At 40.2% G+C, this 23,695-nt stretch overlaps 1 protein-coding gene across 5 annotated transcripts in view; it reads left to right on the plus strand.

Moving 5' to 3' along the window:
- Positions 1-10,301, plus strand: part of tmtc4 (transmembrane O-mannosyltransferase targeting cadherins 4) — a 46,218-nt gene extending 35,917 nt beyond the window's left edge. For 3 of the 5 annotated variants that reach the window (XM_057852621.1, XM_057852620.1, XM_057852623.1), the window contains 3 exons: positions 4,542-4,654; positions 8,182-8,251; positions 10,044-10,301. In XM_057852621.1, coding sequence (XP_057708604.1) covers positions 4,542-4,654; positions 8,182-8,251; positions 10,044-10,192 — 332 coding nt within the window. In that variant the 3' untranslated portion in view covers positions 10,193-10,301. The remainder of the gene's footprint in view (positions 1-4,541; positions 4,655-8,181; positions 8,252-10,043) is intronic. The other 2 variants (XM_057852619.1, XM_057852618.1) reach the window with 1 other exon arrangement.
- Positions 10,302-23,695: the final 13,394 nt, after the last annotated feature.

Here is a 23,695-nt window from a genome sequence, read left to right on the forward strand (position 1 = left end):
GAAACCAACGCCGCTAGCGACCTAAAACCATGACAGGCACCTCCCTTAGGCATATATGAGTCTCCATGAGCATCGACATCAAAAACTTAAAAGTCGTTCCCTAATAAAATCCTAAATTATTATTATTATTTTTTTTATACAAGTATAACAAACCTTAAAACTTAAATTTTACACAAGATGCACAAAAATCACCAAATGCAGAGATGATCACCTATATTTGCAGGATCAATAGCAATATTAGGTTTTTGCCCAAAATAGCAACTTAAATTTTTACTTCATAAACTTAATACTTGAGGAAAATATGCAGAATCATCTTAATTTTACTCAACAAAATCAAAATTTGCATTTTTCTGTACAAAGCCATAACTTATTAAGGTTGAATTCCTCTATTGTGTGACGATTTGAAATCTGAAATGGCGGCCGTCATTAAACAAAGAGCTTTTTAAGTTGATAATTCTTCTAAACAAATGCTTAAATCGCAGAATTTCTATAGATATGAGGGTAAAACAGTCTAGATTATTGGTTAAAAGCAAAAAGTGGGCAGTTAATCGTTCATTTTACGTAAATATTTCAAGCAAAAGTTACAATATCGTGTTATCCAACATGGCAGCCATCACGAAAGAAAGCTTTTTAAGTTGAAAATTCTTGTAAATATATGCTTAAATTGCAGAATTTCTATGGATATGAACGTAAAACAGTCTTGTATCTTGGTTAAAAGCAAGCAACGGGCAGTTATCATTCATTTTAGGTAAAAACTTCAAGCCAAAGTTACTTCAATTTTATTCATTGATTTCTTTTCACAATGTTTCAAAGTGCATGCATGGGGCTATTTAATATAATTACCTTGAATCCTCGACCAGATCACTCTTGAGACACTCCTGCCTGCTTGTATGCAGTAAAATCTTTGTCCTATATTCACCTAAATCCGGTGTTAGAATGCAGCCTGTGTTTGAGTTTATCACAATGAAAGCCAACTTGACCCAACTGGAAGGCGTGGCGCAATGTCTGGGAGCTGTCTTGTCAACTGATGTTGGAGTCATAGCATTAGCATAGCATCCACGTTCAAGTTAGTATTAGGCTATTGCTAATGGCAAGCCTCCTCTTAACCCTTTCGCACCGAACATGTCAAATGCGACACATTTACGCATGTCATCTTTGAAGCCTTGTCACGCTGTAAATACATCTCCCACCTGCTGCTGGTTGCTCTCATTTGAAAGTCCGGAAGTTGATGTCCACACCAGTTTTTATTTGAAATCAATCGACCAAGTAAAATGGGAGATAATGTCATTTGAGTTTTATAGTTTTATTGCGCTCGTAAATATGCATTAAAACGCTGCATGGACCATGTGTCTATCTCCATATTTCCATCATTTTTTTGTCCTTTTCCAAAACCGAAAGCAGCACAAAAGACTACATATCCCAAGAGCCGTTGTGATGTCAAGAAGGACGAACCTAATGTTAACATTTTTAATAAATTGCCGAGCGAGGCCCCAACTAATAAGGAAAGGTACGCATGCGAAGCAAGCAACCGCCGGTTGGATTGAGCGAGTGACTTTGAAACGTGCAGAATGAATCGAAAACTAAATTTAGCGCAAGCTAATGCATTATTTCATTAACTCAAGGAAGAGGAGGAGTTGTATTTGTCGTTGTTTTCCTGGGATGAGTCGAAGTCTCGGCGAGTAGAAGTGATTGCAGCGCGCAAATGGCGGATGAGTAGGCTGTGTGACGTTGTGTGTGAAGCAGCTCAGTGACCTGTTCAAGAAGAAACTTTATTGAGTGTGCAAAAAAAAAAAAAAAATTTATTGGGCCGCACGCCTGGAAAAATTGAATTGAGCTACTTGTCAATATTTTTGAAAATACTTTTTTTTCAATGTTATATGTATTTTTTTCTTCACTATGAATCTTTTCAATTTTTTATATAGATGTGTGTTCGAAAAGCTTGATTGCATGTACATATATACCTTTGATAAGGTGATTGGTACAATACCTAACTTCAAAAGAGATATCCTCCAAACCCTTTTTGTGTTAGATGATATACATATATCATTTTTTTCTCACTATGTTGCGCTGTATATAACCTGTTTTGACCATAGTATGTGTAAAAGCCAAAAACGCCTATGACTATAACTGCTGTATGTGTTGGATTGTCAACATAAAACGATTCAATCTTATTTTTTTCAGTTGAATGTGTATCCTAACAAGTTGAATAAATATTATCAAGCTTCAAAACGGTTGGTCGAGCATGTTTGGTTTTCAGTGGGACATCAACATTACAAATTTTGAAAAAAGATTTTAGGATTTTTTTGTCTTTTTGGGTCCAAAATGGGGATTATAATCGGTCAGTGAAGAAAACAACAGTTTGGACATGAAGTTCAAGGTGTCCTGAAAAAAGGGACCCAATTTGACCTTTGTGAACAATTTTTTCTCTGAAATATAAAGGCAACATCAAAGGCATGCAAACTCGGCCAAAATAGGCTTAGGTGTTAAAGGGTTAAACTCTAGAACATCTGTTTTTAACCTTGCCAAGATACCGAACCCCAAGAATTTCACAGGTGCATTCACATTCGCGATGTGTGCATTTTCCCAGCCAACTCTCACCTCATAAACCTTCATTTAATTATTTTCATCCTAAAGTTGTGTCTGAGCATTTTTTTTGTCAGGCAACCCATCAAAAGCATTGAGGAATTAGCTAAAATAAAAATGCTTCAGGCAGTCGGATGGCGTATCGGTACTAGTTCATCTGTTAAAAGTGCGCGTTATTTACTTTTTCAAAGCAGAATGTTTGTATCTGATTTATTTTTTAAAAAATTGCAATCAGAACGTTTACATTTCCTGCTTCGAAAAAAAAAAAAATCTTAGTTCTGTGTCATAGTATTGGCGGGTGAAAACTGTTATCGTTTGCTTCTTGAAGCAAATCAAAGCGGCCCAACAAGATTAGAGCGGAAGAGCGAGAATCAGCAATGCTTGAAATTTATGTATTAGTGCTATTGTCTTGCGAGTTTTCCAAGGCGCTCCACCCCGGCGTGTGGAGAATGCTCTGATTTCCGAACGCTCCTGCCATTTTGTCGGGGAGGCGCTCCCGTGGGGTTGGGGGTGGAGTCTCCCGGGACGGCGCTTCAGCCATCCAATCAGGGCCCGGCGTGTTTGCTGATCAAACGTGGGCGAGAACAGCCAGAGCGGTGTCCCTCTAGAGGACCTCCTCCCTCCCGTCCAGAAATCTGACTGAAATAATCATAGCCTTCACTTGCGGTCGCTAACAAACAAACAGAAAAGGGAAAAGAACAATGAATGTGACTTTCATTTGAAGAAAGTGGGAATATTTGCTTTTCTGTGGGTATTTTTCCGCAACGTTGCATGACTCCGGACTGGCTGCTTGCCTGTCTGTCTACTCCATTTCTTCCTTTCTGTTATTTATTTATTTATTTTGGGTGGTGGTGGTGGTGGTGGTGGGGGCAGACACCAGACAGGTCAGTGACAGAGATCAATAACTCAGTCGGGCCTTGTGTTCATCCCTAATTAGGGACCAAACCGCTCGTCCGTGTGCGCACAGGGTGTAAGCTCCATCACCAAAATAAAAACAGACAGTCAGTGTGTCTACAGTGCGAGCAGTCTTTTATTGGCTGATCATTTCTGTGTACGAGCTCTTCATCTTAAATTGCAACTATCAACACACCACCACAGTCTGAAGTCATTTTGTTTCTGCAATCATACTGGGTTATTGACCTTTTTTTGTTGTTGGTCAATGGTCTTCGTCCATTTTTAGTCGACGGTTACCGTAATTTCCCGAATATAAGGCGCACCCGTGTATAATGCGAGCCTAAGAGGTGTTTTAATATAAAATTTCTATAACTTGTACTAACATTTATCTTTAAAGAACTACAAGTCTTTCTATCCATGGATCGCTTTAAGAGAATGTTAATAATGTTAATGCAATCTTTTTGATTTATTGTTATGATAAACAAATACTGTACTTATGTACTGTATGTTGAATGTATATATCTGTCTTGTGTCTTATTTTTCCATTGCAACAATAATTTACAGAAAAATATGGCATATTTTATAGATGGTTTGAATTGCAATTAATTACGATTAATTAATTTTTCAGCTGTGATTAACTCGATTAAAAATTTTAATGGTTTGACAGCCCTAATCTAAACCTTTTGGAATTTCTTACATTTCTGCATAAAATCAACATCAAATGTGATCTGATCTTTGTCAAAATCACACAGATGAAAAAACAGTGTGTGCTTGAACTAAAACCACCCAAACGTTTATAGGTTTTCATATTTTAATGAGGATAGTATGCAAACAATGATAGAAGGGGTAAAAATAAGTACGTGAACCATCACATTTATTATTTTGTGGCTCCCGCCTCTGGCAGCAATAACTTTAACCAGATGCTTCCTGTAGCTGCAGATCAGTCTGGCACATCGGTCAGGACTATTCTTGGCCCATTTTTTTCTACAAAACGGCTATAGTTCACTCAGATTCCTGGGATGTCTCGCTGTCTGTCAGCAATTAAACGCTGCCCTCTCACCCAGGTAACTTGGGTCAAGCGGAGCTGATTGGACGAGAAGCTCTGAAACTCCTCCCAAATGACCACACCATTATGTTTTCATTGGCCAACGTGCTGGGCAAGCAAGAGAAGTACAAGGTTAGTAATAATTAAGGGTGTAACGGTACATGCATTCGTATTGAACCGTTTCTGTACTTGGTGCTCGGAACGAGTTTCTGATGTAATGTAACCCTTACTTTTCGAGGCTGTGAGTCGATCGGGTTACAATTTCTTTGTGTAGATGATATTTACTGCGTCTTCTCTACTATAATGAGGACCAACACGGTAGTAAACAACGCGACAACGTGGCCGCCGTGAGAACGCAGTGAAACGCGGATGTTAAAGTCGATCAGCCAATGCACACTAGTCGCAGTGCGGCCGCGTGTTAGACGCGTCCCAGAAGCGTCTCAACGCGATGCACGCGAAAAGAAAGGCAGAGTTTATTATTTGACGCGAGACGCGGCCCTCCTGCGTCAATACTACTAGCTAGCAGACCGGGCAGACCGGAAGTCACTCGTGTAAAAATACGATGGATCCGGTCGATTTTCAAACTACTATGCAATCGTAACCAAATTTTTGAGTCCATCAGATCTCTTGAGTGGTAGATCGGTTGACTTGTCTTTGTTAATTTACAGTTGTCTTCTCTGCTATAATAATAACCAACACGGCCCCGTGTTCAATACAAAACCCTCCTACCACAACAAAACAAGTAGGAACTAATATTCCTACTAATATAACTAATAAGTTATGCAACATAAAATATACAATATAAATGAATACTACATCACATTTGTAAAATACAAACACATAATAAAATAAATAATAGCCCATTTAAATAAAATAAATTGAAAGGAGCTAAAACACTTGTAATTAAATAATAAAAATAATACACAGATCCTGCTTACACAATTAAATTTATGAAATTCTGTGTGGCGCTTTAACTTGAGAAAATCCACCAATAAAGCTTTTGAAAACTGTTCATAAGAAAAAAAAAATTCATTGAGGTATTTCATTTGTAAAATACATGTTAAAATCTTTATCATTGGGATTGCTTTTCTCTTTAGCACAGGACTTTTTTTTTTTTTTCTTCTTTCAGAAAGAAAGCTGACCGGGGTCTGAAAGGCAAATTGTAGTTGGATTATTATCTTTAAATACCTGCTACTTTTTGAGCAGAATTCTAGCTTTGTATACACCCCAATCACCAACGTCACACAATCACGTGATCGCTGTATTGTGCCGCCATATTGTCCGTCATTGTGTGTCCGTATTGTCAATGATCGTAGTTTCTAAAGGTGGATTCACTTGCAAATTATGGAAGCCCCGGTGCTTTCAGACGCTGTAAACTCATTGGATGAGTTGCATAAAAGCTGTTATTTGAAAAAATGCTTCGGTCGATCCAGTCGCCAGATCCATATTTGATGCCCGAACCGATGTTTCCTCCCGTTTGGTCCCCTCCCGTGCATCAGAGCTTGTCCTGAGACCACAAAATTTCCAATCATACTCCAGTTTATGTCACGATGAGGAGTAGGGTACCCAAAATCGGCACCGGCCCGAATATAAACCGACATTTGGTTAGCTGAGCGTCACCGTTGTCACGATTGTAAAATGAAACTTGATCGACAACGGGCCGGTGTTGTTGTGCCGTGTGAAATGTCCACCCTGACGGGAACGCTTATTTATAACCAGGGGTGCACATAAGTGGTCAGCATGCGCGCATGCGGACCTGACGTAGACAAACGCGCTGGCCCTCAACGACTTCCATACGCTTTTGCGTACCGATGGCTGACCACCGTATTTGCGGCGGACACGAGAAAATAACTTCTCAAAATGTCAAAGAGGCAGGCCACACTGAGTAATTACTTCCGTGTTCCCCCACCCCCGTCAAAAGACAGACAGACGACAGAGACGTCACCGTAGCTACCGAAAAAAAGGACTTTTGCTGAAAAGTAGGAGGTACCATGGCTAGAAGCAAATGATGCTCGCACGGAAATGCGGTACAAAATGTGCTGTGAGAATCCCAATGTCGCCGATAAGAGCAGCGCATTTTATGTAGGGTCAAAGAATTTCAGCCATCCAAACTTTGAAAAGCACGAAAAAAACAGAGCATGTCGCAATTAAGCAAACTATCGATATCAAACAGGACCCCGGTCGCCCTATGGACAAGTGGCGGAATAAAGGTAATGAACAGCGACATGCACTGACAAACGTGTTTTTGCTCGCATTTTACAAAGCTAAACATGCACGTTCAATAAGGTCTTATGAGGAGGACATCCCACTTTTAAAAAGGCTTGGAGTTAATGTGGGAGCCGCATAATGCCCTTTATTTTGAATTGGTGCTTTTTATTTCTTTACATTTCAAAGTAATGGCAATTTTGTTGTGCTAGTTGATGTTAATCAAGCATTAATTGTTAATATAATTAATTCAAGTTAATTGGCTCTAAGTAAAGCTTGTCATAAATTTATCGCATCAGGCGGGTTGGCTCTCAAGCTCAATGAGGACCAAGTCACATCTCCAGGTCCTCCTCTGAGAACCTGGGCAAAAAAATTATGTGCACCCCTGTTTATAATGCTTTATTGACGTGAAAACATTCAATGTTTTCATGGACGCATTACAGTAATGGATTTACGACTGTAAGATCAGTTTTAAATAATTAAATTACACAAAATATTAGCACTATATTTTAGTAACAAATCGCGGACTGGGCCACATAACCATCTTTGAACAGAAATGTATTAGTCTACAAGTTTTCACAACCATATCCCAATGACAATCACACAGGTATGACACTTATTAGTTCAAGCAGAGTAGAGTAATCCATATTCACGGTACATGAAAGTTGTTTCCGTGTGGGCGCTCCGGTCAGGGGGGACATTTCAGGGCGGCTATTTTTCGGCACAACACCTGTTGTTGCGCTCACCTTCTTGCTGCGCGATCGTGTCGACGAGCTTCGTAGTCTCCGTCTGATGATGTCTGCGATCGTGTTGGCATCATATTGATGTTTTCGCCGCTGTCTAACGGCTGTCGACACAAACGCATCATGGACCGAGAAACAAACCATGCTGCTTTCGAGATTTGCCCTTTTAACAATGGGCACACAGCAACTACTAAAACCGTTTATCTTCTCTGTAACTGCAACCAACCGCCACACATGCCTTCACCATTTTGATTAATCAATGTTCACGATTGTCAGGAAGGTTTTTGGTTTCGTCTACTAGGCGGTGATTCCTTAGATGAGCAGAAAAACACGCAGTAATAGGAGGAATGTACGTAGTGGTAATATGTAAACACGATGAGCTGACGGACAATATGGCGGCACCAGTCAGGGGGGCGGAGTTGTGACGTCACGTGATTGGGGTCTATAGGCTACTGTTCCTATTGTTGAAAGCACAAAAGTGTGGAATAAACAACTAGCACATTTATGTTTTGCATTTTGTTTTCTTACTGTACCGAAAATGAACCGAACCGTGACCTCAAAACTGAGGTACGTACCGAACCGAGATTTTTGTGTACCGTTACACCCCTAGTACTAATACTTTTCTAGATAAAAATATTTTTATCGGCTGCCGAGTGACTTGTTTTGATGTATGTCTGAATTATTATTTAATTTTGTGTCTTCAATTGTTAGGAATCAGAGGGCTTTTTCCTCCACGCGCTCCAAATCAACCCGAAAGCAGCTGGTTGCCATGGCAATTTAGGTGACAAATCCAATTTTTAGTTCTGCTCATAATAATGACTGTTGTTTTTTTCCATTTTAACAATTTGTTTTATAAATTGCTTCCCTTTTACAGTGGGGCAAATAAGTATTTAGTCAACCACTAATTGTGCAAGTTCTCCACTTGAAAATATTAGAGAGGCCTGTAAATGTCAACATGGTTAAACCTCAACCATGGGAGACAGAATGTGAAAAAAAAAAAAACAGAAAATCACATTGCTTGATTTTTGAACAATTTATTTGCAAATCATGGGTGAAAATAAGTATTTGGTCAATACCAAAAGTTCATCTCAATACTTTATGTACCCTTTGTTGGCAATAACTGAGGCCAAATGTTTTCTGTAACTCTTCACAAGCTTTTCACACACTGTTGCTGGTATTTTGGCCCATTCGTCCATGCAGATCTCCTCTAGAGCAGTGATGTTTTTTGGGGCTGTCGTTGGGCAACACGGACTTCCAACTCCCTCCACAGATTTTCTATGGGGTTGAGATCTGGAGACTGGCTAGGCCACTCCAGGACCTTGAAATGCTTCTTACGAAGCCACTCGTTTGTTGCCCTGGCTGTGTGTTTGGGATCATTGTCATGCTGAAAGACCCAGCCACGTCTCATCTTCAATGCCCTTGCTGATGGAAGGAGATTTTAACTCAAAATCTCAGGATACATGGCCCCATTCAGTCTTTCATTTACACAGATCAGTCGTCCTGGTCCCTTTGCAGAAAAACAGCCCCAAAGCATGATGTTTCCACCCCCATGCTTCACAGTGGGTATGGTGATATTCGGATGCGATTCAGTATTCTTTCTCCTCCAAACACGGGAACCTGTGTTTCTACCAAAAAGTTCTATTTTGGTTTCATCTAACCATAACACATTCTCCCAGTCCTCTTCTGGATCATCCAAATGCTCTCTAGCGAACCGCAGACGGGCCTGGACGTGTACTTGCTTCAGCAGGGGGACACGTCTGGCAGTGCAGGATTTGAGTCCCTGGCGGCGCATTGTGTTACTGATAGTAGCTGTGGTCCCAGCTCTCTGTAGGTCATTCACTAGGTCCCCCCGTGTGGTTCTGGGATTTTTGCTCACCGTTCTTGTTATTATTTGGACGCCACGGGGTGAGATCTTGCATGGAGCCCCAGATCGAGGGAGATTATCAATAGTTGTGTATGTCTTTCATTTTCTAATAATTGCTCCCACAGTTGATTTCTTTACACCAAGCGTTTTACCTTTTACAGATTCAGTCTTCCCAGCCTGGTGCAGGTCTACAATTTTGTCTCTGGTGTCCTTTTACAGCTCTTTGGTCTTGGCCATAGTGGAGCTTGGAGTGTGACTGACTGAGGTTGAGGACAGGTGTCTTTTATACTGATAATAAGTTAAAACAGGTGCCATTAATACAGGTAACTAGTGGAGCCTCGTTAGACCTCGTTAGAAGAAATTAGACCTCTTTGACAGCCAGAAATCTTGCTTGTTTGTAGGTGACCAAATACTTATTTTCCAGTCTAATTTGGAAATAAATTCTTTAAAAATCAAGCAATGTGATTTTCTGTTTTTTTTTCCACATTCTGTCTCTCATGGTTGAGGTTTACCCATGTTGACAATTACAGGCCTCTCTAATCTTTTAAAGTACGAGAACTTGCACAATTGGTGATTGACTAAATACTTATTTGCCCCACTGTATGTCTGCTTATTTCTCTACGAAATTCCTGAATGAACATTTTATTCTGTTGAATCCAATCCGGAACTTGTAAAATAAATCTTGGATGTGTGTTTGCATCTCCCGAAGCTGTGCTGTACCATCGCTGGGGCAAGCTCGAGCTGGCACAGAAACACTATGAGTTGTCTCTCAAGTTGGACCCCGAGGCCCCGGGCACGCGAGACAACTACAACATGCTGCGACGCAAACTGGACCAGCGCAAACGCCACGCGCCCTGAGGGTACCCCCACCCACTGCCGTTATCAAACACTCCACTTCACAGTCTCACTGATTTTTACAAACACTGTGTATCTAAATTAAAGGGACGTTTCAAAGCTACTTCCCGTGTGATGTATCTTAATTAGATTTTCATGTGTTGTACGAGACACAGGTGTCGGACGGCGTATTTGCTTTTGTTGTTGTTGTTGCTGCCGCCATGCTTGATGAACACCATGTGGAAGTCTTCGGTCTCCACACGATGTTGTCTCAGCTGGGCACAACATCGCCACACATGTGAGGGTCATAAAGAACCCTTATTTGGATTGACCTTTGTCCTCCAAAGTCAAACATGTTGATCGTCTTGATCCTTAACATGAGACAAAAACTGTCAGTTTCAAGTTTAGTCAGTTTTTGACATCTAATAGCAATTAAAAATAAAGGGTTTTTCCAATGACTCCCAAATTAAAAAATAGAATTTACTTTTAAGGGCTTTGGCAAGATTACACAAAACCTGTATAAAAGTGTGGTTGAATTGTACAATATTTGCATCTTTTGGAGTCCACACATTCTTAACTGTATGTTATCTTCATTTGACTGCAAATTACTTACCCTAACTTCTGGACTATAAACTGCTACTTTTTTCCTTCATTTTGAATCCTGCGGGTTATAGTCCAGTGCGGCTTATTTGGGTTAGTAGGCAACACTTCATTTGACAGCTGCGTCACAAGACTGTCATAATTATGACATGACACAATCATGGGCATTACTGAATGCTGAATTAGAAAGTGAAATAATTTGCCGGATAACACTAAATGACATGTTATAAGCATTCATAAATGCTCATTATTATCGTCTAATGACAGTCTTATGGTGCCACTGTCAAAGTGTTATCAAATATCATAACTAGTGAAGGAATCTGACCTTGTAGCCGGAATCATGCCAGCCGAACCGCCGGACCCGCGTTGGTGCAGCTCCAACGGCTCGGGCTGGCGAGACTCAAATTGCAAAACTCCGCGCATTCACCTTAGTGTTAACCCCTCTTACTGACTCCATTTTGGAAGTTTGAAAAAGGCTCTGAAGCACAAGTTTGACAATTTCATCAGGTTGACGGCAATCATACAGCATCAAGGGACCCAGGCGAGGATTCATGGTCACCATATCACAAGTCAATAAAAAGGTTCCTGAGAAAAAAATGACAACGATTAGTTAAACATTGTCTTACAGTCCACAGTCTGGCCATTCTCCTGTGACCTCTGGCATCAACAAGGCATTTCCGCCCACAGAACTGCCGCTCACTGGATATTTTTTCTTTGTCGGACCATTCTCTGTAAACCCTAGAGATGGTTGTGCGTGAAAATCCCAGTAGATCAGCAGTTTCTGAAATACTCAGACCAGCCCTTACGGCACCAACAACAATGCCACGTTCAAAGTCACTCAAATCACCTTTCTTCCCCTTACTGATGCTCGGCTTGAACTGCAAGAGATTGTCTTAAACCATGTCTACATGCCTAAATGCACTGAGTTGCCGCCATGTGATTGGCTGATTAGAAATTTAAGTGTTAACGAGCAGTTGGACAGGTGTACCTAATAAAGTGGCTGGTGAGTGTGATATATATATATATATATATATATCAGGGGTGTCAAACGCTAAATTTTTTAAATCGCGTTAATTACAGCTTAAAAATTAATTAATTGTAATTAATCGCAATTAATCGCAATTCAAACCATCTATAAAATATGCCATATTTTTCTGTAAATTATTGTTGGAATGGAAAGATAAGACACAAGATGGATATTTACATTCAACATACGGTACATAAGTACTGTATTTCTTTATTATAACAATAAATCAACAAGATGGCATTACCATTATTAACATTCTGTTAAAGCGATCCATGGATAGAAAGACTTGTAGTTCTTAAAAGATAAATGTTAGTACAAGTTATAGAAATTTTATATTAAAAACACTCTTCATGTTTTCGTTTTAATAAAATTTGTAAAAATTTAAATAAAAAAATTAACTAGTAGCCCGCCATTGTTGATGTCAATAATTACTTACGCAATGCTCATGGGTGCTGAAGCCTATAAAATCAGTCGCTCCCAAGTGCTAGCAGAGGGCGGCAAAATTCCGAAAAACACACGTACACCTTTCACTGTGCTGTCATTTTAATCTGTTTGAACGGGGGCATTTGTGCGTTAATTGCGTCAAATATTTTAACAGGATTAATTAAATTACCGCTCGTTAACGCGATAATTTTGACAGCCCTAATACATATATATATATACAGTGCCTTGCAAAAGTATTCGGCCCCCTTGAACCTTGCAACCTTTCGCCACATTTCAGGCTTCAAACATAAAGATATAAAATTTTAATTTTTTTGTCAAGAATCAACAACAAGTGGGACACAATCGTGAAGTGGAACAAAATTTATTGGATAATTTCAACTTTTTTAACAAATAAAAAACTGAAAAGTGGGGCGTGCAATATTATTCGGCCCCCTTGCGTTAATACTTTGTAGTGCCACCTTTTGCTCCAATTACAGCGGCAAGTCGCTTGGGGTATGTTTCTATCAGTTTTGCACATCGAGAGACTGACATTCTTGCCCATTCTTCCTTGCAAAACAGCTCGAGTTCAGTGAGGTTGGATGGAGAGTGTTTGTGAACAGTAGTCTTCAGCTCTTTCCACAGATTCTCGATTGGATTCAGGTCTGGACTTTGACTTGGCCATTCTAACACCTGGATACGTTTATTTTTGAACCATTCCATTGTAGATTTGGCTTTATGTTTTGGATCATTGTCCTGTTGAAAGATAAATCTCCGTCCCAGTCTCAGGTCTTGTGCAGATACCAACAGGTTTTCTTCCAGAATGTTCCTGTATTTGGCTGCATCCATCTTCCCGTCAATTTTAACCATCTTCCCTGTCCCTGCTGAAGAAAAGCAGGCCCAAACCATGATGCTGCCACCACCATGTTTGACAGTGGGAATGGTGTGTTCAGGGTGATGAGCTGTGTTGCTTTTACGCCAAACATATCGTTTTGCATTGTGGCCAAAAAGTTCAATTTTGGTTTCATCTGACCAGAGCACCTTCTTCCACGTGTTTGGTGTGTCTCCCAGGTGGCTTGTGGCAAACTTTAAACGAGACTTTTTATGGATATCTTTGCGAAATGGCTTTCTTCTTGCCACTCTTCCATAAAGGCCAGATTTGTGCAGTGTACGACTGATTGTTGTCCTATGGACAGACTCTCCCACCTCAGCTGTAGATCTCTGCAGTTCATCCAGAGTGATCATGGGCCTGTTGGCTGCATCTCTGATCAGTTTTTTCCTTGTTTGAGAAGAAAATTTGGAAGGACGGCCGGGTCTTGGTAGATTTGCAGTGGTCTGATGCTCCTTCCATTTCAGTATGATGGCTTGCACAGTGCTCCTTGAGATGTTTAAAGCTTGGGAAATCTTTTTGTATCCAAATCCGGCTTTAAACTTCTCCACAACAGTATCTCGGACCTGCCTGGTGTGTTCCTTGATTTTCATAATGCTCTCTGCACTTTAAACAGAACCCTGAGACTATCACAGAGCAGGTGCATTTATACGGAGACTTGATTACACACATTTGGATTCTATTTATCATCATCAGTCATTTAGGACACCATTGGATCATTCAGAGATCCTCACTGAACTTCTGGAGTGAGTTTGCTGCACTGAAAGTAAAGGGGCCGAATAATATTGCACGCCCCACTTTTCAGTTTTTTATTTGTTAAAAAAGTTTAAATTATCCAATAAATGTTGTTCCACTTCACGATTGTGTCCCACTTGTTGTTGATTCTTGACAAAAAAATTAAATTTCATATCTTTATGTTTGAAGCCTGAAATGTGGCGAAAGGTTGCAAGATTCAAGGGGGCCGAATACTTTTGCAAGGCACTGTATATATATATATATATATATCGAAAAAACTAAATACATGCTATTCATTGATACCGATGATGATGACAATGACAATAAATTTCATTCATTCATTCGTTCATATATATATATTTTTTTAATTAGTCGATTAATTAGTCATTGATACCGATGATGATGGCAATAAATTTCATGCATTCATTCGTTCATATATATATATGTATTTTTTTTAATTAGTCGACTAATCGTAAAAATAGTCTTCTGACTAATCGGGAGAAAGTCAATCTTTTGGGACAGCCCTACCGGAACACATTTCCTCCACACCCTTCTCACCTTTTTAACCCCTGACCCATTTTCATGCCTGATTGGTGTTTTATTTTAATTCATTAATGTAATGTCATTTTACTCTTGGTAGACTACAGCAACTTCTTAAAGGGAAAGAGTATCCACGCGGAGACACTGGGTCAATGAGGACAGGAAACCGATGGCGGACTCTTCAGCTTCAAAGAAAAAAATAGGGGGGGGTTGGCTCGGGATGCACTCCCCTGGGGACAACTCACACGCACACAGTTAAGAACACCGCCGAGGGATCGGGCGACCTCGGTGTGAAACATCAGTCAACAAGTGTGCACCCGGGTTCATAGGTCAATACACTTCTATTTTTTCACCTGCTTCCTCCAGCGAGCCAGGGAACTTTTTGAAGCTGTGATAGGCCTGGTTTTGCTTAAAGGTTTGTTTGCACTTACAATACAATGCACCACTTGTTACTTTGATGCTCTCGACATCTTACCGCTCTTCACATCTCCGTGGGGGGTGCTGGCATTTGATATTTGATCCACCTAAATATGCAACCGATAGCGGGATGTCCTCCATATGGACAAAAGTCTCGGGACACAGCTCTTGATTAAATTATGAAATCAATCAGCGGGTGGTCTCGTCTGCGAAGCCATCGTCTTACTGGGGAAATATGGTCCATGAAACAAATTCCGTAAAGGCATGATTCAACGAGTTACATACAAATGCTCATTTGTCATGTCAAATTTCCTCAAATCATCTATAAACTTCAGAAGTTTTAGTCCATGAATGAATGAATAAATAAAAGGTTTCCAACAATTTCGAATGAACATGACAGACGAGCACATAACTGTAAAGTCTACAAGGGTACCACCAACTGTATGCAAAATGTTTTCCAAGAGTTTTAAGAAGATACCGAGTCACCTCGCCAAATGCTAATGCTAACGCTAACTCTACATGTTAGTTTAGTGTGTGACGATCACTCAGCACGGACCTATAAAGGCTGAAGCAACATGGCAAAGCCAATATAAGAAAACTTACCAAGCAGCACCTGGCACGTTTCATGGCTTACTCACCGGCCAGACTTGGGTGACAGTTGGATGTCAATGCGCTGTAATAGTAAGTATATGGTCAAAAATCACAGCCACACGTTTTTCTGCCATTTAAAATGAATAGAAAATTTGGACATGCATAGCTGTCAATGGCATACACGTGCATGGCCAGCAAAATGCCACATACCAAAAATAAAAGGCCCCAACAAATAAAAATGCTACATGCCAAAAGCCATTTTACCACTTACCAAAAAAAAAAGCCATATATCAAATAAAAATGCTACATGCCAAAATCCATTTTTCCACATACCAAATAAAAATGCCACATGGCAAAAGCCATTTTGCCACATACCCAAAAAATGCCACATGCCAAAATCCATTTTGCCAAATACTAAATAAATGCCATATACCAAAATTCATTTTGCCACATGCCAAATAAAAATGAATCATACCAAAATCAATTTGGCCACATACCCAAAAAAATGCCATATGCCAAAATCCAATTTGCCCCATGCCAAATAAAAATGCCACATATCAAAATCCATTTTGCCACATAAATAAAAAATGCCAAAAGCCATTTTGCTACATACCCCAAAAAATGCCACATGCCAAAATCCATTTTGCCCAATGCCATAGGCCTATGCCAAAATCCATTTTGCCCAATGCCATAGGCCTGGTGCTGGTTGACCTCAGATTGACCTATAAAAGAATAATATAGTTTTTAAAAACGACAGCGGCACCTACGAAATGTTTTACAGCACAAACGATTGACATAATTTTTGATATAAATTTGCGTGTGATGGAGGGTCAACTTCACAGAGGTCAGGAGGGAGGTGTGAGAGGCTGTTGCGCTGTACGAGCATGTATATATATTTGTGTACAGTGGGGCAAATTAAGTATTTATTACTAATTTTGCAAGTTCTCCCACCTGAAAATATTAGAGAGGCCTGTAATTGTTCACATGGGTAAACCTCAACCATGAGAGACAGAATGCGGGGGGAAAAAAAAAAAAAACAGAAAATCACATTGTTTGATTTATAAAGAATTTATTTGCAAATCATGGTGTAAAATAAGTATTTGGTCAATACCAAAAGTTCATCTCAATACTTTGTTATGTACCCTTTGTTGGCAATAATGGAGGCCAAATGTTTTCTGTAACTCTTCACAAGCTTTTCACATACTGTTGCTGGTATTTTGGCCCATTCCTCCATGCAGATCTCCTCTAGAGCAGTCATGTTTTGGGGCTGTCGTTGGGCAACACGGACTTTCAACTCCCTCCACAGATTTTCTATTGGGTTGAGATCTGGAGACTGGCTAGGCCACTCCAGGACCTTGAAATGCTTCTTACGAAGCCACTCCTTTGTTGCCCTGGCTGTGTGTTTGGGATCATTGTCATGCTGAAAGACCCAGCCACGTCTCATTGCCCTTGCTGATGGAAGGAGATTTTCACTCAAAATCTCTCGATTCATGGCCCCATTCATTCTTTCCTTTACACATATCAATCGTCCTGGTCCCTTTGCAGAAAAACAGCCCAAAGCATGATGTTTCCACCCCCATTCTTCACAGTGGGTCTGGTGTTCTTTGGATGCAATTCAGTATTCTTTCTCCTCCAAACACGAGAACCTATGTTTCTACCAAAAAGCTCTATTTTGGTTTCATCTGACCATAACACATTCTCTCAGTCCTCTTCCGGATCATCCAAATGCTCTCTAGCGAACCGCAGACGGGCCTGGACGTGTACTGGCTTCAACGGAGGGACACGTCTGGTTGTGCAGGATTTAAGTCCCTGGTGGCGCATTGTGTTACTGATAGTAGCCTTTGTTACTGTGGTCCCAGCTCTCTGTAGGTCATTCACTAGGTCCCCCCGTGTGGTTCTGGGATTTTTGCTCACCGTTCTTGTTATCATTTTGACGCCACGGGGTGAGATCTTGCATGGAGCCCCAGATCAAGGGAGATTATCAGTGGTCTTGTATGTCTTCCATTTTCTTATAATTGCTCCCATTGTTGATTTCTTTACATCAAGCGTTTTACCTATTGCAGATTCAGTCTTCCCAGCCTGGTGCAGGTCTACCATTTTGTCTCTGGTGTGCTTCGACAGCTCTTTGGTCTTGGCCATAGTGGAGTTCGGAGTGTGACTGACTGTGGTTGTGGACAGGTGTCTTTTATTTCGATTATGAGTAAAAACAGGTGCCATACATCCAGGTAACGAGTGGAGCCTCGTTAGAAGTTACACCTCTTTGACAGCCAGAAATCTTGTAGACAATATATTTTATTGTTCACATTATTGCATATAGCTCGGGAAAATATTCCACTTATGTGTCTTGTAGTGTTGTCAAGCAACTATTATGGAACACGGCAACTTTTTCAAATGTACTAGTGTAAAGGTCACAGTGACATAGCTCCATGCTTTAGAGCAACTGCAGACAGGATAGGATCAAATGATGACATTCAAGACTGAGCGTTCCTTCCTCGTATTATTATAGTCGGTCACGCGGCGTAACGATGTACGCAGTGTCGCTCCCTGACTTTATGTACTTTCTGGAGTCTCTTCTTTACTTTTTGGCAGGGATCCCTTTCACGCGGCGCCCGCTGCTGCTGTTGCACAGCTGTGAGGGGAGGGCGCCGCACTTTTATCATCATCATTCTTTGAATACCTTTCATTACCATAAAATATGTCAGGTTTTAAAGGGTCGGCTTCACTGGTCCGGCCCCGACGTCTTCATTAGCCATTCTGACTGAGAGGGAAAAACCTGAGACTTCCCAGGGAGTGACATTAATAAAAGATGGGATACTAGCAGCTTATGAAGTCCTCTCCTTGTACTCCTCGCTCAGCGTTCCACACCTTTTACCCGCTTGGATTGTCTGTCATAATAATTCACCAGCTCCGTTCCCAGGTGGAGTTCTTTGTGGAACTCATGAGGGGAAAAACACTCCATGTACAAAAGGTATTTTATTTTGAAGGCATATTAACAAGAAAAAAAGAGTTTTGTTGCAGGAGGATTTTCAATAAATGCACATGGGTGTATGAGTGTGTCCTTTGGAGGGGTTCACTATTTTTGAACTAATCTCAGAACAGTGGGTGGGCTGCTGAGCACAACAACTGCCCCCCCCCCCCCCCCCCCCAAAAAAACAAAAACTGATGTAGTGAATTTAACCAACTAGAAACTGCCATTTCTTGAGAAATTATTCTGGATCTTTGCCGTGTGGAGATACAGATCTTAGCCCCGCCCAGGTAGGTTTGGGGACATTTCTGGGACAATATGAAGTCACTTCCTGTTGATTTGGGGACATTTGGGGGGCATGTCCTGGTCATATCAGGTCATTTGGGGGGCGTGTCCGACTGATATCTGGTCATTTCCTGTTGATTTGGGGACATTGTTTTTTTTGCCATTGAAAATGAATGGGGAAAAATTTGGACGTCCATGGCCGTCAATGGCATCAACTTACGTAGGCCTCAATGAAATCCAAGTACAATGGCATCAATAGAATGGACAAACATGCCCGTCAAAGGCATTAAACAAAGTAAATGTCATTGGAAAAGAATGGGAAATTTCGACGTCCATAAGCGTCAATGGAATCGGGGACATTTGGGGGACACGTCCTTTTGATATCTGGTCTTTTCCACTTGATTTGGGGACATTGGCTTTTTTGCCATTGAAAATGAATGGGAAAAAATTTGGATGTCCGTTGCCGTCAATGGCATTGACATCCATATGCGTCAATGGAATCCAAGTACATTGGCATCAATAGAAATGACATACGTGGCCATCAATGGCATCTGTCTAAATTGGCCTCAATGCAAAGTTAATGCCATTACAAATGAATGAGAAATTTGGACGTCCATGGCCGTCAATGGCATCGACTTACATATGGCCGTCAATGGGATCAATGCAATTTAAATTCATTGGAAATTCCATTGAAAGTGAATGGGGAAATTTGAACGTTGCATTCCATTACAAATGAATGGGAACGTTTTTGGCAAATTTCTGGGAAACCGTAGAAATCCTCCAAAAATGGGACGGACAAAAGTATTGGCACCCTCAGTCTAATACTTGGTATCACAAACTTTAGACAAAATAACTGCGAACAACCGCTTCCGGTATTCATCAATGAGTTTCTTACAATGCTCAGCTGGAATTTTAGACCATTCTTCTTTGGGCAGCTGCTCCAGGTCTCTGAGATTTGAAGGGTGCCTTCTCCAAACTGCCATTTTCAGATCTCTTCAAAGGTGTTCTATGGCATTCATCTGGACTCATTGCTGGCCACTTTAGAAGTCTCCAGTGCTCTCAAACCATTTTCTAGTGCTTTTTTTAAAGTGTGTTTTGGGTCATTTTCCTGGTGAAAGACCCATGACCTCAGAGGGAGACCCAGCTTTCTCACACTGGGCCCTGCGAAATTTATTGGTAGTCTTCAGACTTCATAATGTCATACACACAGTCAAGCAGTCCAGTGCCAGAGGAAGCAAAGCAACCCCAAAACATCAGGGAACCTCCACAATGCTCGACTGTGGGGACAATGTTCTTTTCATTGAAGGCCTTGTTTTTTCCCCTGTAAACTCTTTGTTGATAACCTTTTTCCAAAAAGCTCTACTTTTGGCTCATCTGACCAGAGAACATTCTTCCAAAACGTTTTTGGCTTACTCAGGTCAGTTTTGGCAAACTCCAGCCTGGCTGTTTTATGTCTCTGGGTCAGAAGTGGAGTCTTCCTGGGTATCCTACCATTGAGTCCCTTTTCATTCCGACGCCGACGGATAGTACGGGTTGACACTGTTGTACCCTCGGACTCCAGGACAACCTGAACTTGTTTGGATGTGAGTCGAGGTTCTTTATCCACCATCCGCACAATCTTTTGTTGAAATCTCTCGTCAATTTTTCCTTTCCGTCCACATCTAGGGTTAGCTGCAGTGCCATGGGCTGTACACTTATTGATGACACAGAAACATTCAGGTCTTTGGAGATGGACTCGTAGCCTTGAGATGGCCCATGCTTCCTCACCATTTTGCTTCTTAAGTCCTCAGACAGTTCTCTGATCTTCTTTCTTCATGCTCAGTGTGGTACACACAAGGACACAGGTTGAGTCAACTTTAATCCATTTTAACTGTCTGCAAGTGTGATTTAGTTATCGCCACTACAGGTAAGTAATAAGTGCTGTTAATTACACAAATTAGAGAAGCATAACATGATTTTTCAAAGGGTGCCAATACTTTAGTTTGGCTCGTTTTGGAGTTTTGTGTAAAATGATGATTCCAAAAAAAATTCCCCAGTCTCTTTTGTGTTTTTTCATTGCAAGCAAAATCAATGAAGATATTACCACCAAAGCATTTGTAATTGCAATCGTTTTCTAGGAGAAATTTAGCATTATCTGACAGAATTGTGCCAATACTTTCGGCCGGCAGTGTACTGACACAAGCCAGGGAACAAACGGACCCAAAAATGCAGAACCCAGATCAAACACAGTTCTGAAGGTTTATTTTGAATTATCATCAAGACAGGAAAAAGTCTTGGCATTCAGGGAAGCCCGGAGGGTTGTTTGAGCGGGGGTGGTCAGGCAAGGCAGAGGCACCAGCAGGGAACGTACCGGGTCCGGTCCAAGTCGCAGGCTGAGAGTCACTAAGGTGTTGAAGCTTAGGCACAGACAAGACATGGGCTATAGGCAGGAATCCAAAATGTTTATCGGGGTTCATGAAGGCAAGATGACAGGTAATGCTCATAAGTTGCTGAAAGTGCTAACAAACTCACACTGAGGCATAGAGCTGTGGGTGAATAAGTAGGGAGGCTAAGATGACGATCAGGTGTGCAAAACAGGTGGGTGGAATAAGTGCTAACGACTTGAGGAAACGAAAAAATGTGCAGGCTTTCCGCTCTAACACATACGACCATTTTGACTTACAAATCAGGTGCTATAAAGAATTAACCGTCATATTGTGTTTTTGGCCTGTTTTTAAATTTTTGTATGCAAAAATCAGTGGCATTTTTGACATACCCAAACCATAGACTTCATTACTTTTGATGTTTGACTTTGTCATTCTTTGCGTAACATCTTATCAGAGGGGGCCAAGCTTTAGTATAGCCCAGTACTTCTCAAATAGTATAATATCAAACGGTCAAAAAATGTATCGAGTGTATTTTTACAGTATGGATGTGTTTTTTTTTTTTTACACTTTATTGTAAGAATGTTATATACAAATGATACTGCAGTATATTTATAGTGGCAGCAGAGTTGGGGGGGGGGGGGGGGGGGGGCGCAAAACGTTTACGTTTTTCTTCGGGGGGCATAACAGAAAATAATTGAGAAGCACTGGTATAGCCGAAGACGGCACACGCTCATGTCGGATTTAACTTACAATTGGATTTAACTACGAAAGCTGTACCACATACAAAGAGAAAGGATTGTCTCAGGAGTGATTTGTTCAAGGATTCAAGGTAAATATTATATTTTTTGTACCATGCGTGCTTGTTTGAAGCATTTTTTTTCACAGGAATTTCCTTCTTTGTTTACACATGGAGGTGGCTAATTTTCGTAACTGACTAGCCTCATACTTTACTTATAACCAAGAATTGAGACTCTTTTACGTTGATTTCTGTAAAGAATTCAGGGATTTAAGCATTTATTCACAAGAATTTTCGCCAGAAAAGCTCCTTTTACGCAAGGGGGCCGTTAGCCTCATTTGCTAACAGAGTAGCATTGTATTTCGACAACATACGTAAAATAAATAATCAAAGACCAAATTTTCATGTTTTTGGGAAAATGTTTACTTTATATTTGGACAATTTAAGTTCCTCTTTGAAACCCAAAGCTATAAGGACACCCAAGACTTTGCAAACAGTACGGCTTGTGTTAAAAATGATCCCAACCATTTTATTTATTATTTTGTTGTTGTTGTAAATCTGTTGATTGTATGTGAATTGTTCGCCCATTAATTGTAGTTGTTTTTGTGTAAATAAAGTTAAAAAAACAAAACAAAAAACATACGTAAAATAAACGCGAACTGCACTGTTTCTTTGCTTTTAACCAAGAATCAAGACTGTTTTACATCCAAATTTATGAAGAATTTGGGGATTTAAGCATTTATTCACAAGAGTTTTCGCCAGAAAAGCTCCTTTTATGCCAGGCGACCGCTAGCCTCATTCGCTAACAGAGTAGCATTGTACTTCGACAATATACGGAAAATAAACGCTAACTGCACGGTTTCTTTGCTTGTAACCAAGAATCGAGACTGTTTTACATCCATATCTATGACGAGTTTGGTGATTTAAGCATTAATTCACAAAAAATTTTCGCCAGAAAAGCTCCTTTTATGCCAGGCGACCGCTAGCCTCATTCGCTAACAGAGTAGCATTGTACTTCGACAATATACGTAAAATAAACGCTAACTGCACGGTTTCTTTGCTTGTAACCAAGAATTGAGACTGTTTTATGTCCATATCTATGAAGAATTCAGGGATTTAAGCATTTATTCACAAGAATTTCCCCCAGAAAAGATGTTTACACCATGCGGCCACTAGCCTTATTCACTAACAGTTTATAGTGTATAATCTTTCTGAAGAGCTGTTCTGTTCGATAATAAGTTGTGATTGTAAATAGAATTTATTAAAAATCTTTAAAAATAAATAAATAAAATGTACATATTATTTATGATTGATTCTGCATGTTTTCCTCAAGTATTAAGCATCAGATGTTAATTTGGTGATTTATTAGCTGTTGAAAACTTGCACTACAAAAAACAAAATAAAAATTAAGTTGCTATTTTGGTCCAAAACATATTTGATATGTTAAATATTGCTATTGATCCTGAAAATATAGGTGATTATCTCAGCATTTGGTGATTTTTGTTCTTCTAGTGTAAAATCTGAGACTTTTATAGCCATTTTAAGTTATGTTATATTTATATAAAAAATAATTAATCGGGTTTTTATAAGGGAACGACTTTGAATTTTTGGATGTCGCTGCTCATGGAGACTCATATATGGCTAAGCTAGGTGCCTGTTTTGGTTTTAGGTTGGTAGCAGCTTTGGTTTTGAAAATATTTAAATTTACGAATCGGCCCCATTTCACGTGTCATGTCAATAGGTTATGAAGTCTATATTCAAACTTGAGAACAGGTCAAACTTGACCCGAAAACAATATACAGCAGAGATTTCACATTTTTAGGCCAAGTTAATTTCGAAATTTAATTTACTAGCAAAAATATGGGCTAATTTCTAACATGAGAGAAGGGTTGAATTTGTATGTAGAGGTACCACTGCGCTGTGATTAAGAAAGATTATTGCAATCCGTGAACAAGC

Source organism: Corythoichthys intestinalis, chromosome 12 (assembly GCF_030265065.1).
Source record: "Corythoichthys intestinalis isolate RoL2023-P3 chromosome 12, ASM3026506v1, whole genome shotgun sequence".
NCBI lineage: Eukaryota > Metazoa > Chordata > Actinopteri > Syngnathiformes > Syngnathidae > Corythoichthys > Corythoichthys intestinalis.